General features: G+C 36.9%; 1 protein-coding gene across 3 annotated transcripts in view; it reads right to left on the bottom strand.

Annotated features, from left to right (window-relative positions):
* Window positions 1-21,687, bottom strand: part of ATM (ATM serine/threonine kinase) — a 140,456-nt gene that overhangs the window by 64,891 nt on the left and 53,878 nt on the right. For all 3 annotated transcript variants that reach the window (XM_089915491.1, XM_089915493.1, XM_022561583.3), the window contains 8 exons: window positions 20,311-20,426; window positions 19,235-19,361; window positions 18,541-18,740; window positions 5,803-5,977; window positions 5,095-5,259; window positions 4,151-4,283; window positions 2,731-2,826; window positions 405-576 (listed from right to left, as the gene is read on the bottom strand). In XM_089915491.1, coding sequence (XP_089771617.1) covers window positions 405-576; window positions 2,731-2,826; window positions 4,151-4,283; window positions 5,095-5,259; window positions 5,803-5,977; window positions 18,541-18,740; window positions 19,235-19,361; window positions 20,311-20,426 — 1,184 coding nt within the window. The remainder of the gene's footprint in view (window positions 1-404; window positions 577-2,730; window positions 2,827-4,150; window positions 4,284-5,094; window positions 5,260-5,802; window positions 5,978-18,540; window positions 18,741-19,234; window positions 19,362-20,310; window positions 20,427-21,687) is intronic.

Genomic DNA, 21,687 nt, shown 5'->3' with positions numbered 1-21,687 from the left:
GACTTATTTTAAAAGGATCAAAATGTCTAGCCAGGAGGAGAGTGGCACCTTTGATTCTGACAAGTGCACAAAATAACCCCATTTACATTCCCCTATCTTAATGTTTTGTGTGGAACCACTTGGTAGTTTTCATATTGTTTGTCTAGTCTACTCTCACTAAAATTTAACATGGATCTTGTCTGGTATATCTATCACTATACCAAGTTACCTGGCATATAGCAGTAGGGTTTTAGTAATTATGTGAATTAATAAAAATACAATGATATTCATTAAATATTTAAGACTGAAAGTATGGCAACTAAAAGGAGAATGCTTTAGTTATTGGAAATGCTAATTCATACGAGGTATCAATCTTGAATGTCAGATTAAGTGCTATCAGGTACAAGGTATCATTAAATACTCACCAATCTTCTACCAGTGTATTATTCAGGTAGGTCAGCATTATGAAGGTCCACTGAAGTTCTTTATCTTCAAATAACTCAAGGGCCTTGGTATAAGCTGTATCTTTACTATATTGTATAGCTATTGTAGAGAAATCTATAGGACCCACTTCTCCCAAGCAGCTTCCAACAGCCTCTATATATAGAAATTCCATTTCAGTAAAGTTATAGCTAAGAGATCATACATAAAACAGAAATTTTCTAATTTCAAAAATATGTTTTGTCATCCGTTAAGATTTAAGTGTTTTCTCAAAGATGTTGAATAGATTAAAGAAGCTACAAAATACTGTAACATTTCCTTTACATATCATCCATGTCAGCAATATTTTCCCCTATAAAATCATATCCAAGAGATAGATTAACTAGTAGAATGTAGTTTTTAAGGAAAGTCTAAATATAGCAGCTGTATGTGAGTATCAATTTTCTGGGGGGTATTACATAAAGACCACAAATCTTAAATACTCAGATCAGTGAAAATTCACACACACACACATACACATACATGCAGGAAAACACAATTTCCTTCCCACCTGTATTATCACTACCCAGATGAAGATAGATGTTTTCAAGATGCCAGAGGGCCCCCTCATGTTCTCTCTCAGTCATGATGGAATTTAATAAAACATGTTAAAAAATTATTTGATAGTCCTCCTTTCAAAAGGTGGAGCCTAATTCTTCCCTTGAATGTGGGCTGTACTTAGTGTCTTACTTCTAAAAAACAGAATGTGCACAAGTCTTTCACCTCCTTAACTAAAATTATCCCAGGTATTTAATTCTCTTAGATGCTATTATAAATGGAATTGTAAATGGAATGGAATTTCCTTCTTAGATTGTTCATTGCTGGTGTACAGAAACACAAATGAATTTTGTGTGTTGATCTTGTACCCTGCAACTTGGCTGAATTCATTTATTACCTCTCTTATAGTAACTTTCCTATAGATTTTCTGGGACTTTCTATATATATATACAGTAATGTCATCTGTGAATAGAGATAGTTTTTACTTCTTTGCTTTCCAGTTTTTGTTCAATTGCTCTGGCTATAACTTCCAGTACAATGGTGAATAGCAGTGGGCAACTTTGGCTCATTACTGATCTGAGGAAGATATTCAGTCTTTCACCATTAAATATGACATTAGCTGTGGGTACTAATCACTAAGATTTTATGCTATGTAGGAAAGCCACTTAGGCCTCCTGTAGCAAGTGACATTTGTCCCCAGAAGCAGTGCTACTATGGACAAAGGGTAAATTCCTTGGTCAAAGGAAAGTTCTAGAGTACTGATAAGGTTCTGTTTCTTGGTCTGGGTGCTAGATGCACAGGTGTGTTCTCTATGCAAAAAATTCTTCAAGTTATATACTTACGATTTTTCTATATGTAAGATATATTTCAATAAAAAATTTACAAGAAAAGAAGTACCCTAGACACTAGACCTCCACTGAGAAGTTAAGGAAGACTCTGTTGAAAGACAGTAGAATCTGTGAAGCATCTCTTATTTCTCCCACTTTTTTTTTTTTTTTTTGTGGTACACGGGCCTCTCACTGCTGTGGCCTCTCCCGTTGCGGAGCACAGGCTCCGGACGTGCAGGCTCAGCAGCCATGGCTCACGGGCCCAGCTGCTCCGCGGTATGTGGGATCTTCCCGGACCGGGGCACGAACCCGTGTCCCCTGCATCGGCAGGCGGACTCCCAACCATACGCCACCAGGGAAGCCCCCTACTTTTCTTATTTGAAGCAATTATTTCACAACAACTTCAAGCTGACTTTAATCATGTGATTTTTTCCATCCTGTGATCACCAAATATAAAACACCTATACCAGGTATGATGCTGGCTATTTATCTTACATTAGGTTACCCCCAAATGGTGGCAGAAAAGGACTTGAATATGGTTTTAATATCTGAGCTTAATATAGCCCTCCAAGTCCTCATTCTTTCTGTTATATAAAAAAGATATTAAGTACCAGTCAGTTATATCTATAAAATGTATCAGAAGTCAATTTACGTGCAACTTAATGCTACAAATAGGTTTTTCTGACTTTCCTAAATATTCACAAGGCATTTTCAAATTAATAGTTATGCACATGTGTTAATCACTAACTTTTTACTTTATATGAATGTCTAAGGGAGGAAAATATGAAAGGAGGGCTGCTTAGGGAGACTTGAACTAAACAGAAATATAAAAAGCCTCTCACATTTCCCCAATATTCCAAGTAACAAACTTTTACTGATTTTTAAAATGCTATGAAGATGACCATCCAAACAAAAAAACTCATATTCACTCAGCCAAACAGTTTACCTAAAACTTCTCTTTCACCAGTGTGGTTTACTGCCATCTTGGATAACTGCAACAAGCTGACAACTAGCTTCACCATTACGCCATCTGGAGGGTTATCTAGAAGCAGTTTTGAAAAAATTAGTTTAAGCCACAGTGAAGACAACACTTTTCTTTATACTATGCTCATATATTAAATTGTGTGACTAGAAAACTTTTACAAAGTTTTTAAAAAAGATTTTCAATTGTGAGCATTTCAAAAATATGAGGTGAATGAATGTATCTGAACTTTCTTCTTAAAGAGAATCATGTAAAAATGATCAGCAATATTTGGCAGACAGAAAGAGAAAAATGTCTTAAGTTGTGCAGAGAAATCAATACCTTAGCCAAATCACAGTTAGAAACACATAATCATTCAACATTAAACTAGTAGGAACCTTGGGAGCATGCCTGGTTTTTTAGCCTCTTGCATATAGAATAGACCAGCACTGTCCAACAGAACTTTCTGCAATGATGAAAATGGTCTATAATCTGTGCTGTCCAAAGACAGCCACGAGCCACGTTACTACAGAGAATTTGACATGTGCTAATACAACAAAGAAATTTAACTTTATATTTTATTGAATTTTAATTCATTTAAATAGCTATAAACATCTATTGGCTATATTGGTCTGGATCAATAAAATACCCAAACACACAAGAACAGGAGATAGAAAGAGGGGTTCATGTTTTATATATATATATACCTATTTCAAGAACAAATATACTAGAAACTCAGATTTCGGATGGTCGAAACAAAATTAATTTTTAAAAGTACTGAGGATAAAAATATCACAATAGAAACATGAAGTTAATGAGCTCAGGAAGATGAAAATCAAAACATAAGCAGAAAGAGTTTCCACCAAGTGCAGTACTATAATAACCTAAACTCAAATCAAATCAAAATAAAATGGATTTTTAAGTAAAAAAAAAAAACCTAGAAACACATATAAATATGTGTATATATACAAAACACACACATATATACATATATACATACACACAAAACACATACATGGCTAAGATGTTTAAAATAAAATGAAAAAATAACATTTCTTTTATTTAAATAAATTGGGGTAGTAGGCAGAGACAAATTACCTTGCATGCCTGCTCTAAGGAATTCAAATTTTTCTTTTAGGCAGTAGCAAATTGTTAACATTTTTTAAGCAGTAAAATAACATGATTTGGACTTAGAGAAATCATTCTGGCAGAGGTGCAGAGAACGGATAAAATGGGAGTAGTTCAAGGTGAGGAGACTACTTAGGAAGTCTTTCATAACTAAATGAGAACTGATGGGGGTCTGAAATGAACTAAATCTGTGGCAACTAAACCAAGAGCAAGAATTTATAAAAGATTCTTTCGAAAAGAAATGGGTACAAATAACCCAAGTCATTAAAATTAGTACCCTGAGATGCTCTCATAAGATCCATCATCTGATCTTTATGTTGCTCTAGTTGTCTTCGAAGATCCTTCAATCCTTCAAGCCTTGTCAATGGAAGTGCATCATAAACATTTACTGAGAGAAAATGGTTAATTTCCTAAAAGAGAAAATCAGCTAAAAATGTAACTTGCTTTTGACATGTATTGGTTGAGTCTGTAAAATAAAACTCAAAAATTTTTTTAAATTAGTGCCTTCTACAGATACTGATTCATAATACTGTTACTACCAAACAAGGTAGAAATAAATTACTTATTTCACTTCAAATCCTACAATGTTTTAAACATTTAAATTGCAATAGACTCTCTCATGATACAGTATTTAGAGTTTAAGATTGTTATAGCATACTCAGAGGGAAAAGCTTAAATTTCTATTTATTTAGTACTGCAACTCTAGTTTTATCTTAATATATTTAACCACATTTTCATACTGATTATAGTCAAATGTAGAGTATAATTTTAAAATTATAATAAGATTTATAAAGAAAAATCTATCTGAACATAGTTTTGAAGTTTATAAAGGTTAAAACAAGATTAAAACTTGAAAAAGTGTTCAGAAAGTTACATATATTTTCTAATTCAAACATTATATTGTCCGACAGAGGGTCAGATGGTAATTTTGAGATATTAATGAATCTTATGTGTATGAAAATCAAGCATATTTTATATCATATTTCTTCAATATTTAAATTCAATCTTTATCCAGAAATTTTGAATTTACACTTTTACTGCAATGCAAGAGTATATATTAAGATTCAGTTTTTTATCTGCTAAGAGGACAGATTTCATGTTATGTTTTCTTTAATCACAATTTTTAAAAAAGACTGGTTTACTTTCACAGCATTAGAGGTTTCCAAAAAGTACTACTAACCTCTCTAATACAAAATAGCAATATTATGGAATAATTATTACCTCCAAAAGTGAAAAGGGTCCTCCACTGTATTTGATTTTCTGCTGAGTAATACGCAAATCCCTAAAGACAACATGGTCAGGAAAAGGATCTAAAAGTTTAATCATGATATAGAGATTTTCATTATCCTTGTTATCAATCACTAAGTATTTCAACAAGTCCAATACCTAAACATAATTAAAAAAGAAAAAATCATGAGGAGAAATGGATTAATTATATTTTAAAGTAAAACAAGCAAACCCATTGTAATAAATGATAAAAACTCTACTTGTTCAGATAAAATCACTTCTAAGGCACCCAGCTACTACTGTTTCTGTGCTTTCAAATAATTCAACAAATATGTAAGGCCTTTATTACAGGATGGACACTGAGGTATACAGTTGTCAATACTACTGAAACATTTTATGTAAGTAATACCTCACACACCATCATAGTGGAGTGAACTACATCCTTAGTTTTGACTACCTCTACACTTCAGCATAAGTAAGAGATAGAAATCAGGTTATTTATTAGATCAAAATTACTAGGTGCTCTGTAATTAAATGATTACAAGGATTAATTCACTGAGAATGTTTTCCCCACCATTTTTCAAAGAATATTTCCACTAAAATTACTGATTACACCAAGTAAACATAAAACACTCAGCTCCTTCCAACAATACTTTATCAGTGCATTTCAAATATCATTTTGAATATGATTTGGGAAATTACCTGTTCCTGAACCTCCATCTGATCATCCACAAGGGGTATAAGTGTACCAACAATAACATGGAGATGACTTTCTAAAGCATCCTTACAGAAAGTTACTGCTGTGTGGCAAACCCGGCTTAACAGGTCACAACAAAGGGAGAAGCTACGTAATGACACATCCATGAAATGAGAAGGCCTAACATAGGGGAAAAAAACAGTAAGTTCTAGGACACTACTTTGACATAAACTCATTCAAAAGTCACTTTTATTCAACAGCTCTAATTCTGATGTGGCTTGACATAAAAGTCACTTTCACATCTAAGTCCTTAGTAGTTTAAAACCCAAAAAGAGAAGTGACATCAGCAAAATGACACAGTAGGAAGCTCCAAGCTCCCCTGACAGAAACACTGAAAAACAAGCAAACTGTAAGAGCTTTGTTAGAATTCTGTAAAACAGTCAAAAGTTTACAGCAATCAAGCAATCGTTGATATCAAGAAAAAGGAAACTTAAAAACTAGGAAAGCTTTGTGGTGATTTTACTTGCCCTTGCCCCATGACGCCCCCAGCCTGGCAATAGTCATGAAAATTGCAGTCCCCATTTCCAATGTGGGATCCTGGTCCTTAGTTCTGAAGGGAGCAGAGCATATTTTATTCACAAATGATAGTGTATATCTGTTCTTAACCTGTCTGGGAGCTACCTGAAGGACTAATGTAAGGTGCTTGGCTCTTGTTTTTCCTAACTTGGGTCTCCTACAGGCTGGAAAAGCTGAGGGCACTGCTTGAAAACACTGCTTGTTAAGGCTAACCAACAACCCACAGCTGCCTGGGATAACAGACTGCCTAATGCCTAGGATGAAAAGCTAGAGAGAGAGTTTCCTTGTAAAGTTAGAACACTCAAAATCACTCATATTGAGCTTCCCTGGTGGCGCAGTGGTTAAGAATCCGCCTGCCAATGCAGGGGACATGGGTTCGAGCCCTGGTCTGGGAAGATCCCACATGCCACGGAACAACTAAGCCTGTGTGCCACAACTACTGAGCCTGCGCTCTAGAGCCCACGAGCCACAATTACTGAGCCCACGTGCCACAACTACCGAAGCCCACGCACCTAGAGCCTGTGCTCCACAAGAGAAGGCACCCCAATGAGAAGCCCACGCACCGCAACGAAGAGTAGCCCCTGCTCGCCGCAACTAGAGAAAGCCCACATGCAGCAACGAAGACCCAACACAACCAAAAATAAATTAAAAAAAAAATTCACTCACATTTTCAGAGAATTTATAAAGTCACACACCTGCCCAGGGTAAGGTGCTTGCTCAAAAACTACCTAAGAAGACCATAATCTTTCACTTTGTGCTTAACCTTAGGCTCAGTGTAAGCCGAGCTAAATGCTGAAGGAGAGTCTTAACACAGAACCAATCTGCAAAGACTAGGAAAGCTTTCTCTCTCTCTTTCTCTCTCTTTGGCTCTTGGTATTCAAGGAAATCTCTGTCAAAACGCTACCTGAACGCAAGTTAAGCAACAGTCTTCAGTGACTACAATGGCAAGGAATACGCTCTCTAGAAAAACAGTTGAGTAAATTCATGAAACAAATGTACCACTACAGCCTTCAACAATTCAAAAAAAAAAAAAAAAGTCAAACCTTGGGGAAGGGGAAAATCTGATTTCCACAGGTAATATATCATAATAGTAAAATGTCCAGTTTCAACAAAAAAATCACAAGGCATTCAAAGAAATAGGAAAAGTATGGACCCTTCAAAGGAATAAAATATATTGACTAAAACAGTTCCCAAGGAAGGTCAGACTGGAATTATTAGACAAAGACATTGTCAAACAACTGTCTTAAACATGCTAAAAGAGCTTAAAGACAAATGAAAATGAAGATACAGCATACCAAAACTAATGGGATTCAGCAAGGGCAGTGCTGAGAGAAAACTATGTTACAGTAAAACAGCTACATTAAAAAAGAAGAAAGACTTGAAGAACACTACAAACACATAAGAATTAACACCTCAAACTCTTCCAGAAAAGGGAACAGGAGGGAATACTTCCTAACTCATTTTATGAGGCCAGCATTTCTCTGATACAAAAGTAAGATAAAGACACCACAGGAAAATTATAGTCTCTAATACTCTGATGAATATATATATATTCATATATGTGAATATATATATATATATATATATATATATATGCGAAACTCCTCAACAAAATACCAGCAAACTGAATCTAACAGTGCATTAAAAGGATACACATCAGGGCAGAAGTCAAGATGGCGGTGTGGGAAGACACGGAGTTAGTGTCTCCCAACAACTAGGGTGCCTGCTGGCTGCTGCTGGGGGACTCTGAACCCCAAGGAGACAAGAGGAACCCCAGAGTGAACTGGCAGAACATAGGGGGACCGAGGTGGGGAGGAGAAGTGGAGGCCAGACAAGATCGGCGCCCCTGAGGCTGGGGAGATCAGGAGAGGCAGGTGGGAGGGACTCTCTAGGAAGAGCAAGCGAGGAGCATAGGGCAACTGCCTGGCCCACTCGGGCCGGGGGGGCCTGCTGAGCTCCCAAGCTGGTTTCCCCCCTCCAAAGCCCAACCAGGCCACGTGCGTCCTGGGGGCATAGGAGGGAGGCCAGGGAGATCAGGAGTGGCAGGTGGGAGGGACCCTTGGGGAGGAGAGGGAGAGGAATGGTGAGCAATGGCCTGCTCACTTGGGCACTGGGAGGCTCCTGAGCTCCCAGGCCAGTCCCCTGCCCTACAAGGACCCCCTTCACACCCCTGCCTGGCTGCATTGGTCCTGCGGGCATAGGAGGGAGGCTGGGGAGATCAGGAGACAGAGGTGGTAGGGGCCCTCCCAGACCCCAGACCAGAGGAGCAGGAGAGGAGAGGAGGGTGTTTGACCCGCCCACTCAAGCCCAGGAAGCCTACTGGGCTCCCAGATAATCCCCTGCCGTCTGAGACAAGGGGTGGGGGGCACACCTGGGGCCCTTCAGTTCCTTGAGCCTAAGCCCCACCCCCCACAGCCCCCAAGGCTTTTTCCAGTGCTGTGGGTCCTGAGCATTGGCCCCGCCCACTACCCAAACCTCCCCCTTGCTTAGGGCCCACTCTCCACAGCCAATGCCTTCCCCCTCCCGCCCACCGGTTTTTTTGCCGTACGCAGGCCTCTCACTGTTGTGGCCTCTCCCGTTGCAGAGCAACAGTCTCCAGACGCGCAGGCTCAGCTGCCATGGCTCACGGGCACAGCCGCTCCGCGGCATGTGGGATCTTCCCGGACCGGGACACGAACCTGTGTCCCCTGCATTGGCAGGCAGACTCTCAACCACTGCACCACCAGGGAAGCGCCGCCTTTTGTTTTTTTTTTTCCTTTTCCCTCCTCCTCTTTTTTACTATGGTGGTACTGATGTATCTTCTGGTGGTTGATTCATCTATATTTTTATTTTTACATTCTTTCTAACATATCTGTTAGTTTCCTAGTATAATTTTATTTTTTACTTTGTTATTGCTCTTTCTTTTTTCTTCCTGCCACCCCACGGGGCTTGTGGGATCTTGACTGGCGAGCCCGGGGTTGGGCGGAAGCTCCTGCAGTGGGGTTCCAAGTCTGAAACACTGGACTAACAGAGAACCTCAGACCCCAGGGAATATTCATTGGAGTGAGGTCTCACAGAGCTCCTCATCTCAGCACCAAGACCCAGCTCTACCCAATAGCCTACAAACTCAAGTGTTAGAAGCCTCAGGCCAAACAACCAGTAAACCAGGAACACAGTCCCACTCATAAAAAAAAAAAAATTAGATGGCAAAAAAATACGTCACAGATGAAGGAACAAAGTAAAAACCTACAAGACCAAATAAATGAAGAGGAAATAGGCAATCTACCTGAAAAAGAATTCAGAGTAATGATAGCAAAGATGATCCAGAATCTCGGAAACAGAATGGAAGCACAGAATGAGAAAATACAAGAAATGTTTAACAAAGATCTAGAAAAACTAAAGAACAAACAAACAGAGATGAACAACACAATAACTAAAATGAAAAATATACTAGAAGGAATCAGTAGCAGAATAACGGAGGCAGAAGAACGAATAAGTGAGCTGGAAGACAAAATGGTGGAAATAACTGCCAAGGAGCAGAATAAAGAAAAAGGAATGAAAAGAATTGAAGACAATGTCAAAGACCTCTGGGATAACAATAAACACACGAACATTCGAATTATAAGGGTCCCAGAAAAGAAAAGAAAAAAAAAGCGTCTGAGAAAATATTTGAAGAGATCATAGTTGAAAACTTCCATAACATGGGAAAGTAAAGTCACCCAAGTCCAGGAAGCACAGAGTCCCATGCAGGATAACCCTTAGGAAAAACACACCAACACATATATTAATCAAACTAACAAAAATTAAATTCAAAGAAAAAATATTAAAAGCTGCGAGGGAAAAACAAAAAATAACATACCATAAGATTATCAGCTGATTTTTCAGCAGAAACTCTGCAGGCCAGAAGGGAGTGGCAGAATGTAATTAAAGTGATGAAAGAAAAACCTACAACCAAGATTACTCTACCCAGCAAGGATCTCATTCAGATTCAATGGAGAAGACAAAAGCTTTTCAGACAAGCAAAAGAGAATTCAGCATCACCAAACCAGCTTTACAACAAATGCTAAAGAAACTTCTCTAAACAGGAAACACAAGAGGAGAAAAAGACCCACAAAAACAAACCCAAAACAATTAAGAAAATGGTAATAGGAACATACATATCAATAATAACCTTGAATGTAAATGGATTAAAGGCCCCAACCAAAAGACAGAGACTGGCTGAATGGATATAAAAACCAGACCCATATATATGCTGTCTACAAGAGACCCACTTCAGACCTAGGGACCATACAGACTAAAAGTGAAGGGATGGAAAAAGATATTCCATGCAATTGGAAATCAAAAGAAAGCTGGAGTAGCAATACTCTGATCACATAAAATAGACTTTAAAATAAAGACTGTTACAAGAGATAAGGAGGAACACTACATAATGATCAAAGGATAAATCCAAGAAGAAGATATAACAATTATAAACATTTATGCACTCAACATAGGAGCACCTCTATACATAAGGCAAATGCTAACAACCATGAAAGGAAATATTGACAGTAACACAATAATAGCAGGGGACTTTAACACCCCACTTACACCAATGGACAGATCATCCAAATAGAAAATAAATAAGGAAACACAAGCTTTAAATGACACAATATACCAGATAGATCTACTTTATATTTACAGAATATTCCATCCAAAAGTGGCAGAATACACTTTCTTCTCAAGTGCACACAGAACATCCTCCAGGATACATCACAGCTTGGGTCACTAGTCAAGCCTCGGAAAATTTAAGAAAACTGAAATCGTAACAGGCATATTTTCTAACCACAACACTATGAGACTGGAAATCAATTACAGGAAAAAAGATGTAAAAAACAAAATACATGAAGGTTAAAAAGTGCACTACTAAATAACCAAGAGATCACTGAAGAAATCGAAGAAATAAATACACAGAAACAAACGACAATGAAAACACGACGACCCAAAACCTATGGGACACAGCAAGAGCAGTTCTAAGAGGGAAGTTTATAGCAATTCAATCTCACCTCAAGAAACAGGAAAAATCTCAAATAAACTATCTAACCCTACACTTAAAACAACTAGAGAAAGAAGAACAAAGAAAACCCAAAGTCAGTAGAAGGAAAGAAATCATAAAGATCAGAGCAGAAACAAATGAAATGGAAATGAAAAAAACAACAGCAAAGATCAATAAAACTAAAAGCTGGTTCTTTGAGAAGATAAACAAAATTGATAAACCCTTAGCCAGACTCATCAGGAGAAAAAGGGAGAGGACACAAATCAATAAAATTAGAAGTGAAAAGGAGAAATCACAACTGACACTGCAGAAATACAAAGGATTATAAGAGACTACTACCAACAACTGTATGCCAATAAAATGGACAACCATGAAGAAATGGACAAAATCTTGGAAAGGTACAATTTGCCAAGACTGAACGAGAAAGAATTAGAAAATATAAACAGACCTGTCATGAGTAACGAAATTGAAACCATACTTTAAAATCTTCCAACAAACAAAAGTCCAGGACCAGATGGCTTCAGAGGCAAATTCTATCAAACATTTAGAGAAGAGCTAACACCAATACTTCTCAAACTCTTCCAAAAAATTGCACAGGGAGAAACACTCCCAAACTCATTCTACGAAGCCACCATCACCCTGATACCAAAACCAGACAAAGATATCACAAAAAAAGAAAATTACAGACCAATACCATTGATGAACGTAGATGCAAAAATCCTGAACAAAATACTAGCAAACACAATCCAACAGCACATTAAAAGGATCATACACTATGGTCAAGCAGGATTTATCCCAGGGATACAAGGATTCTTCCATATACACAAATCAATCAATGTGATACACCACATTAACAAATTAAGGAATAAAAGCCACGTGATTATCTCAATAGATGCAGAAAAAGCTTTTGACAAAATTCAACACCCATTTATGATAAAAACTCTCCACAAAATGGGCATAGAGGGAACTGACCTCAACATAATAAAGGCTAAATATGGCAAACCTACAGCAAGCATCATACTCAATGTTGAAAAACTGAAAGCATTTCCACTAGGATCAGGAAGAAGACAAGGATGTCCACTCTCGCCACTCTTATTCAACATAGTTTTGGAAGTCCTAGCCACAGCAATCAGAGAAGAAAAAGAAATAAAAGGAATACAAATTGGAAAAGAAGAAGTAAAACTGTCACTATTTCGATGACATGATACTATACATAGAAAATCTTAAAGATGCCACCAGAAAACTACTAGGACTAATCAATGAATTGGTAAGGTTGCACGATACAAAATTAATGCACAGAAATCTCTGGCATTCCTATAAACTAACAACGAAAAATCAGAAAGAGAAATTAAGGAAACGCTCCCATTTACCACTGCAACAAAAAGAATAAAATACCTAGGAATAAACCTGCCTAAAGAGGCGAAAGACTTGTACTCAGAAAACTATGAAACACTGATGAAAGAAATCAAAGACGACATAAACAGATGGAGAAATATACCATGTTCTTCGACTGGAAGAATCAACATTGTGAAAATGACTACACTACCCAAAGCAATCTACAGATTCAACGCAATCCCTATCAAACTATGAACAGCATTTTTCACAGATTTAGAACAAAAAATCTTACAATTCGTATGGAAACAGAAAGGACCCCAAATAGCCAAAGCAATCTTGAGAAAGAAAAACGGAGTTGGAGGAATCAGGCTCCCCGACTTCAAACTATACCACAAAACTACAGTAATTAAGACAGTATGGTATTGGCACAAAAACAGAAATATAGATCAATGGTAAAGGACAGAATGCCCAGAGATAAAGCCACGCACATATGGGCACCTAATTTACGACAAAGGAGGCAAGAACATACAATGGAGAAAAGACAGCCTCTTCAATAAGTGGTGCTGGGAAAACTGGACAGCTACATGTAAAAGAATGAAATTAGAACACTGCCTAACACCATACACAAAAATAAACTCCAAATGGATTAAAGACTTAAATGTAAGACCAGACACTATAGAACTCTTAGAGGAAAACATAGGAAAAACACTCTTTGACATAGACCACAGCAACATCTTTTTTGACCCACCTCCTAGAGTAACAGAAATAAAAACAAAAATAAACAAATGGGACTGAATTAAACAACAGACAAAGGATTAATCTCCAAAATATACAAACAGCTCATGGAGCTCAATATCAAAAAAAAAAAAAAATCCAGTTAAAAAATGGACAGAAGACCTAAATAGACATTTCACCAAGGAACACATACAGAGGGCCAAGAGGCACATGAAAAGATGCTCAACATCACTAATTATTAGAGAAATGCAAATCAAAACTACAATGAGGTATCACCTCATGCTGGTCAGAATGGGCATTATCAAAAAAGCTAGAAATAATAAATGCTGGAAAGGGTGTGGTGAAAAGGGAACCCTCCTGCACAGTTGGTGGGAATGTAAATTGATACAACCACTATGGAAAACAGTATGGAGGTTCCTTAAAAAACTACAAATAGAACTACCATATGACCCAGCAATCCCACTACTGGGCATATACCGTGAGAAAACCATAATTCAAAATGAGACATGCACCACAATGTTCACTGAAGCACTATTTAGTAGCCACCAATAGCCAGGACATGGAACTAACCTAAATGTCCATCGACAGATGAATGGATAAAGAAGATGTGGCACATATATACAATGTGTACAAACTCAGCCATAAAAAGAAACAAAATTGAGTTATTTGCAGTGAGGTGGATGGACCTAGAGTCTGTCATACAGAGTGAAGTAAGTCAGAAAGAGAAAAACAAATACTATATGCTAACGCATATATATGGAATCTAAAAAACAACAAAAAAATGGTACTCATGACCTAGTTGCAGAGCAGGAATAAAGAGGTAGACATAGAAAATCGACTTGAGGACATGGCGTGGGAGGGCGAAGCTGGGGCAAAGTGAGAGTAGCATTGACATATATACACTACCAAATGTAAAATAGCTGGCTGGTGGGAAGCAGCAGCATAGTACAGGGAGATCAGCTCAGTGCTTTGCGATGACCTAGAAGGGTGGGATAGAGAGGATGGGAAGGAGGCTCAAGAGGGATGGGATATGGGGGGACATGTGTATGCATATGGCTGATTCACTTTGTTGTGCAACAGAAACTAACATGGGGGCTTCCCTGGTGACGCAGTTGTTGAGAATCCGCTTGCTAATGCAAGGGACATGGGTTGGAGCCCTGGTCCAGGAAGATCTCACATGCCATGGAACAACTAAGTCCATGTGCCGGAACTACTGGGCCTGCACTCTGAAGCCCGCAAGCCACAACTACTGAAGCCTGCGTGCCTAGAGCCACAGGCTCCGCAACAATAGAAGCCACCACAATGAGAAGCCTGCGCACCGCAACAAAGAGTAGCCCCTGCTCGCCACAACTAGAGAAAATCCCACATGCAGCAACAAAGTAATTTGTTTAAAGTAATTTATATAAAAAAAGAAACTAACACAGTATTGTGAAGCAATTATACTCCAATAAAGACCTATTAAAAAAAAAAAAAGGATATACATCATGAGCAAGTGGGATTTATCCCAGGAATGTAAGAGTGGATCAGTATAGGAAAGTCAATCCATGTAATATACCACATTGATAGAATGAAAGAATACAACACATGACCATCTCAACAAACAGAAAAGGCATTTGACAAAATCTAACATCCTTTCATGAGAAAAACACTCAGAAAAACATCAGAATAGAGAGAAACTTTCTCAACAAAATAATGGTAACCTATGAAAACCCAAAGCTAACAACATAATGTTGAAAAACTGAAAGCTTTCCCACTAAGATCAGGAATAAGACAAGGATGCCCACTTTCACCACTGATACCCAACATTGTACTGAACTTCCAGCCAGAGCAATTAAAAAAGAAAAAGAAATAAAGGGCATCCAACTCAGAAAGGAAGAAGTAAAACTAAATCCAGATGACATGATTCTATATATATAGAAACTCCCAAAAGAATCCACAATAAATCTACTAGAAGTAACAAACAAATTTAGCAAAGTTACAAGTCACAAAATCAACGTACAAAATTATTTGTGTTTCTATACAATAGCAGTTGACAACCTAAAATGGAAATTGATTAAAAAAACTCCATTTACAGGGCTTCCCTGGTGGCACAGTGGTTGAGAGTCCGCCTGCCGATGCAGAGGACATGGGTTCGTGCCCCGGTCCGGGAAGATCCCACATGCTGCGGAGCGGCTGGGCCCGTGAGCCATGGCCGCTGAGCCTGCGCGTCCGGAGCCTGTGCTCTGCAACGGGAGAGGCCACGACAGTGAGAGGCCCGTGTACCGCAAAAAACCAACCAAACAAACAAAAAAAAACTCCATTTACAAGAGCATCTAAAAGAATTAAATACCTGGGAATAAATCTAACCAAGGATGCGAAAGGCCTGTGCACTGAAAACTATATAGCATGGATGAAAGAGATTAAATAAGTTCAACTAAATGGAAAGACATCCTGTGTTCATGGATTGGAAGGCAAATTGTTGAGATGTTAATACTATCTAAATAGTCACATATTCAATGCAATCTCCCTCTAAATTCCAACAGACTTTTTTGCATAAACTCACATGGAATTGCAAGGGACCGCAAACAACAAAAACAATCTTGAAAAAGAAGAACAACACTGGACGACTCACACTTCCTGATTTCAAAAGTTACTATAAAGCTTATAGTAATCAACACAGCATGGTATGGCACAAGTAAAGACCAATGGAATAGAACTGAGAATCCAGAAATAAACCCATACGCCAATGGCTAACTGATTTTTGGCAAGGATGCCAAGTCCCTTCAAAGGGGAAAGAACATTCTCTTTAACAACACGCTGGAACAATTCGATTTCTACATGCAAAAGAATGACATTGAACCCCTAACTCACACCACATATAAAAATTAAAATGAATAAACAACCTAAATATAAGAGCTAAAAGCATAAAACTCTTAGAATAAACTCTAAGGATAAATCTTTGTGACCTTAGATTTGACAATGAATTCTTACATATAATACCAAAACCACGTGAAACAAAAAAAAAACCAAACAAGATAAATCAGACTTTATCAAAATTAAAAAGATCTGTGCATCAAAAGACATTATTAGGAAAGTGAAAATTTTATAGGATGGGAGAAACTACTTTCAAATCATATATGAATTCAATATCCAGAATATATTTGCAAATCATATATTAAGAGTTCAACACCAAGAATATATAAAGAACTCCTACGGCTCAACAAAAAGACAATCCAATTTTTAAAAATGGGTAAAGGACTTAAACAGACATTTCTCCAAAACAGATACACAAATGGTCACTAAGCTCATGAAAAGATGTTCAATATCATTAGTCAGTAGGAAAATGTAAAATCAAAACCCCAGTGAGATACCACTTCATACCCATGAAACAACCCAAGTGTTCATCAACAGATGAATGGATAAACAAAATGTGGTACATATATCCAGTGGAATATTACTTAGTGATAAAAAAGTATGATGCTGGATGAACCCTGAAGACATGCTAAGTGAAACAAGCCAGACAGAAAAGGAAAAATAAGTTATGATTCTACTTATATGAAATATCTATAACAGGCAAATTCATAGAGACAAGAAGTATATTAGAGGTTATCAGAGGCTTACAGGGAAGTGGTAATGTGGAATTATTGCTTAATGGGTACAGAGGTTCTATTTGAGGTAATGAAAAAGTTTTGGAAACAGTGGCGATGGAAACACGAAACTGTGAACGTAATTAATATCACTGAATTGGACACTTAAAAAAATGGTTAAAAATGACAAATTTTATGTTATATATTTTACCAAAATAATAAAACCTAAAAAAAAAATTAGTCCTGGAAAAAGACTGAATGACTATACAAACACGTGACTTAAATTAAAATTATAAAATATTTTTTAAAAGCCAAAAAAGAAAAATATGAGAAAACAAAATGGAAATAGGTATCTTCATGTGCTTTGAAGGACTTAAATTTATTTGATGGCAATGTTAACTACTAATAAGAAAACAAATAATAGAAACATCATTAAAGTCACTGGAAAGGAATAGAGATGCTAAAAAGAACATACATCCCCAAATCTATAGTAACTGTGATGTGATTTATAATAAGAAATATATATTTGGTCCCCATTTCTGGCACAGAGTTCCTAAAACTCTTGGAATTTCCTGTGACAAGAACAATAAAGGAGTCTTTTTTTATGTTAATGAGTAAATTTGGGGAAGCACCTAAGAATGGGGGCTGATTGCCAGGAGAACCAACCCTGTGATTAGAGGGTTGGAACTTTCGGTCCCACCTCTCTGACCTCCAAGAAGGGCATAGGGAGATGGAAGCTGATTCAATCACCAATGACTGTGATGATTTCATCAGTCATGCCTATTTAATGAGGCTTCCATTAACACCCAAAATGATGGGGTTTAGGGAGCTTCTGGGTTGGTGAACACTTGTAGGTATGGAGAGAGTGAAATGCCTGGAGAGGGCATGGGAGCTCCATGCCCCTTCCCCATACCTTGCCCTATGCATCTCTTCCATCTGGCTGTTCCTGAGTTATTTCTTTTTGTAATAAACCAGCAATCTAGTGGGTAAACAGGTTTCTTGAGTTCTGTGAGCCACTCTAGCAAATTAATCAAACCTATGAAAGGGGTCACTGAAATCTGTAGCCACTGATAACCTGGGCTTTCAAATGGTGTCTGATGAGGTTGGAAAGGACAATCTTGCAGAACTTGAGCTCTTAACCTGTGGGATCTAACACTATCTACAGCTAGGTATCAGCTGATGTCTGGATAATTCCCTGGATGTGTACAGGGAATCCCTCTTTGCCCCCTACCACACACACTGTAAGTGGTGACCAGAACTGCTATGGTAATATATATATTTATGGCCATCTAAAATTAGAATATTTAAAATGTTGAAGACCCTTAATACTTAAAAGATTTCTAGAGTTGGAGAAGTAGTGATGCACTTTGTAAAATATAATAGGTAGATATAATATATATTAAAAAGGCAAAATTCAGAAAACAATACTCTGGCTTCTACCTTGTAGAAGTATATAAATTTTCAATTAAGATAAAAGGGTAGAAAAACTACTTATATATTAGTCTAAATATATTATTTACCTTTGGTTGATATAGTGAATCAAAGTATAAATAACATCTCGAAGAACAAAGGCCCAAGCTCCTCCTAAGCCACTCTTTATATCGTCCATTAATAAACTAACAAACAGGTGATATATTTTAAGAATTCTATGTTTTTTATAAACATTATTTGTCTCAACTGCTTGCTCACATATGGCCAGAAGAATTTTCTGATAGGAATCCTAGAAAATAAAGATACATTTAGTAAAAACTTGCCTAATCACATATACTCAGCCCATAATACATACATTTTTTATTCAAAATACAGAATTCTAAATTATAGAATTTTGTTTTGGGTTTTGATATCAAATGCAAAATATTACATTAAGAAAATTACTATCTTAAACCTAAAAAACTACTGTCAATTTACTTAGTTTTCAGAGAGTAAACAATAATAGTATATCCTTAAAATATACATTATATATATATATGTATATATTCCGTGAGCCAACATGACTAAAATGTCATGAAATTCAGCCCTCGTATGTGACATATTTCAATTAATACTGACAAGTAAAATACCAAGATATAAACTTGTAAATGAGTGTTCTTCTTAATTTATTCAGATAAATTTTCCATTTGTTTACTTTTTTTTCTCTTTAAGATATACAGATTTTCTAACTGAAAAAGAAGGAATTCTCCCTTCAGTTATTATACTAATTTAATGTATACTTACAGGGCTTTTGGAAAGAATTTCTAAAATGCTTTTAAGCTTGGTTTTGTGGCAATTGCTGATATAGGCAAATGTCGCTTTAATCACATGTGATGGAAAATGAGGTGGATTAGGAGCAGGATCCAAATCCCTAAGAGTTACAGAAAAAAATACAGTCATTTTCAGAAAAAAATTATCAAGAAAAAACATTTTCTTAATAGACAAGTGAAAATCCAAAAAGAAAATTTAGATTACAGTAACCCCAAATTTTGAAATTATTTTCTACTGAAAACTAGACTTTTAATAAAATCACAAATGACATATCACAGTCTATATACATCAATCAGAATACCTAAATACTTTAACTTTCTAGGACTTAGTTAATTTTAAATAATTTGCTTAAAAAATCTTTTATAAAGTTAATGGAATTCCACAAATGAGACTTAATACCAATTCACTTCAGTTATGAATTAAAGCTCTATGCTAGTACTATAAACACAATAATATCTTAAGACACAGCAATCAAATACTACATCAAATGAAATTACATATGTAAAAGTATTTTAGTAGATATTATTACTATTTTATACGCTTAGCATTGTAGAGCATATAAAAGAAGTTAAGGGCATTTTCAAGTAGCTTACAATCAAGCTGAGAAAATAATTTTAACATTCATATACAACCAAGTGGGTTTCACATCCAAATGAAATTATAGTACAGTAAGATTCCCCTAGCAAAGGAGCATGATAAAGCAAAGGTGATACAGAAAGCCGAGTCATAGATAAGAAGAGAACAAAGAATAATGTCATGAAGAAGAAAATTTCATGAGACAGGAGATGGCAGAATGCTCAAATATTAAAAAGATTGAGGAGAAAAAGGTCACTGAATTTGCGAATAAGGTGGTCAATTAAAAGATCAATTACTGTGAGAGGCTACAGTAGAGCAGATACTTCAATTCAAAGGTAATTATTTTTAAAGAAACAGAATTTAAAAGCAGAGTACATGCCTAACAACTGAAATGGACATTTGAATGTGTTAACCAATAAACTTCTCAAGGTTCTGAAATTGCAGCTAATTCTCTAAGTTAAAAATACCCATACCCTGAAAAGTCACAGGGGTCAGTGCTTTGGCTGGCACCAGAAGTTGCTGGTTCATGTAACGTCATTAATAACTCCACCACAATCTCTGGTAAATTACTAATGAATAAATGATCAATCTGCAAGGATACAAAATTAAAATATATTTAAGTTTTCGTGTCTGTGATCTTTAAGACAGCTTAAGGGGCTCATGTTACTGCCTCATTTCCAAAATTATTCAAAGTGACCAAAGATCTAAGATCTGCAAGACATACAGCTAACTCCACTTTTTTCTGTTATGCAGCCAACCTACAGACTGAAAGGAAAATAGGGAAATCATACCAAACAAGACTCTCTTAATCCAACTTTCGTTTAATTTTAAAGAATCATTTTAAGATATGGGGATATATGTATATGTATAGCTGATTCACTTTGTTATAAAGCAGAAACTAACACACCATTGTAAAGCAATTATACTCCAATAAAGATGTTAAAAAAATAAAATAAAATGAACCATTTTAATGAGTAAGGCTTCAGGTCTAGCCTAAAATTCCTCAACCTAATCATTTTCCTGCCAACCAAATTCCCCACTGATCTATACTGCTCATCAATCTACATTTTACTCTTATTTGAGAACACTACCTCACTTAGAGAACTTTACTAGTAAGAATTCCCAGTGACTGGCAATAATCATCCCTTTGTTCCCTGCATAACTTTTCCCCAGATTTCTACTTGGTTGATATCCCAAATTCTGCTACCCACATGCCCTGTCATCAATAGTAGGCTAAATCCTCCTGGACAGGAACAGACCCTTCATCATCCACTTCCTGCCACAGGTAGCCTCACAAAAGGCATTAAGTTCTCTAAATATAAAGAATGGGTGTACTACATTACACCTCAGCCGAATGAATGAGAACTGTGAAGTCTTAAAGGTGGATTTGTTAGCTCTCCAAATAAGGAATTACAGTGCTTTAAACCAAAAGGCAAATGGCTGATTTATTATCTCTACTATCTTTACCTCTTCCACACAGAGGTTTGGAAACACTTCCTAATATAACAAAAATATTCTGGAATGTGACACTAAAGAAATCTAACGATACTAGCCTTTCCCTGGGCTTACACATTAGTTGTCATGTCATCATTTCCAAGGTTTAAGCCCTTTTAAAAATCCAGCCCCGAGGCTTCCCTGGTGGCTCTGTGGTTTAGAATCCACCTGCCAATGCAGGGGACATGGGTTCGAGCACTGGTCTGAGAAGATCCCACATGCCGCAGAGCAACTAAGCCCGTGTGCCACAACTACTGAGGCTGCGCTCTAGAGCCCGCAAGCCACAACTACTGAACCCGCGCGACACAACTATTGAAGCCCGCGCATCTAGAGCCCGTGCTCCGCAACAAGAGAAG

Source organism: Delphinapterus leucas, chromosome 7 (assembly GCF_059928025.1).
Source record: "Delphinapterus leucas isolate spDelLeu-1000000601 "Yukka" chromosome 7, BTC_Dleu_Yukka2, whole genome shotgun sequence".
Lineage (NCBI taxonomy): Eukaryota > Metazoa > Chordata > Mammalia > Artiodactyla > Monodontidae > Delphinapterus > Delphinapterus leucas.
This window is presented reverse-complemented; position numbering and strand designations above follow the sequence as displayed.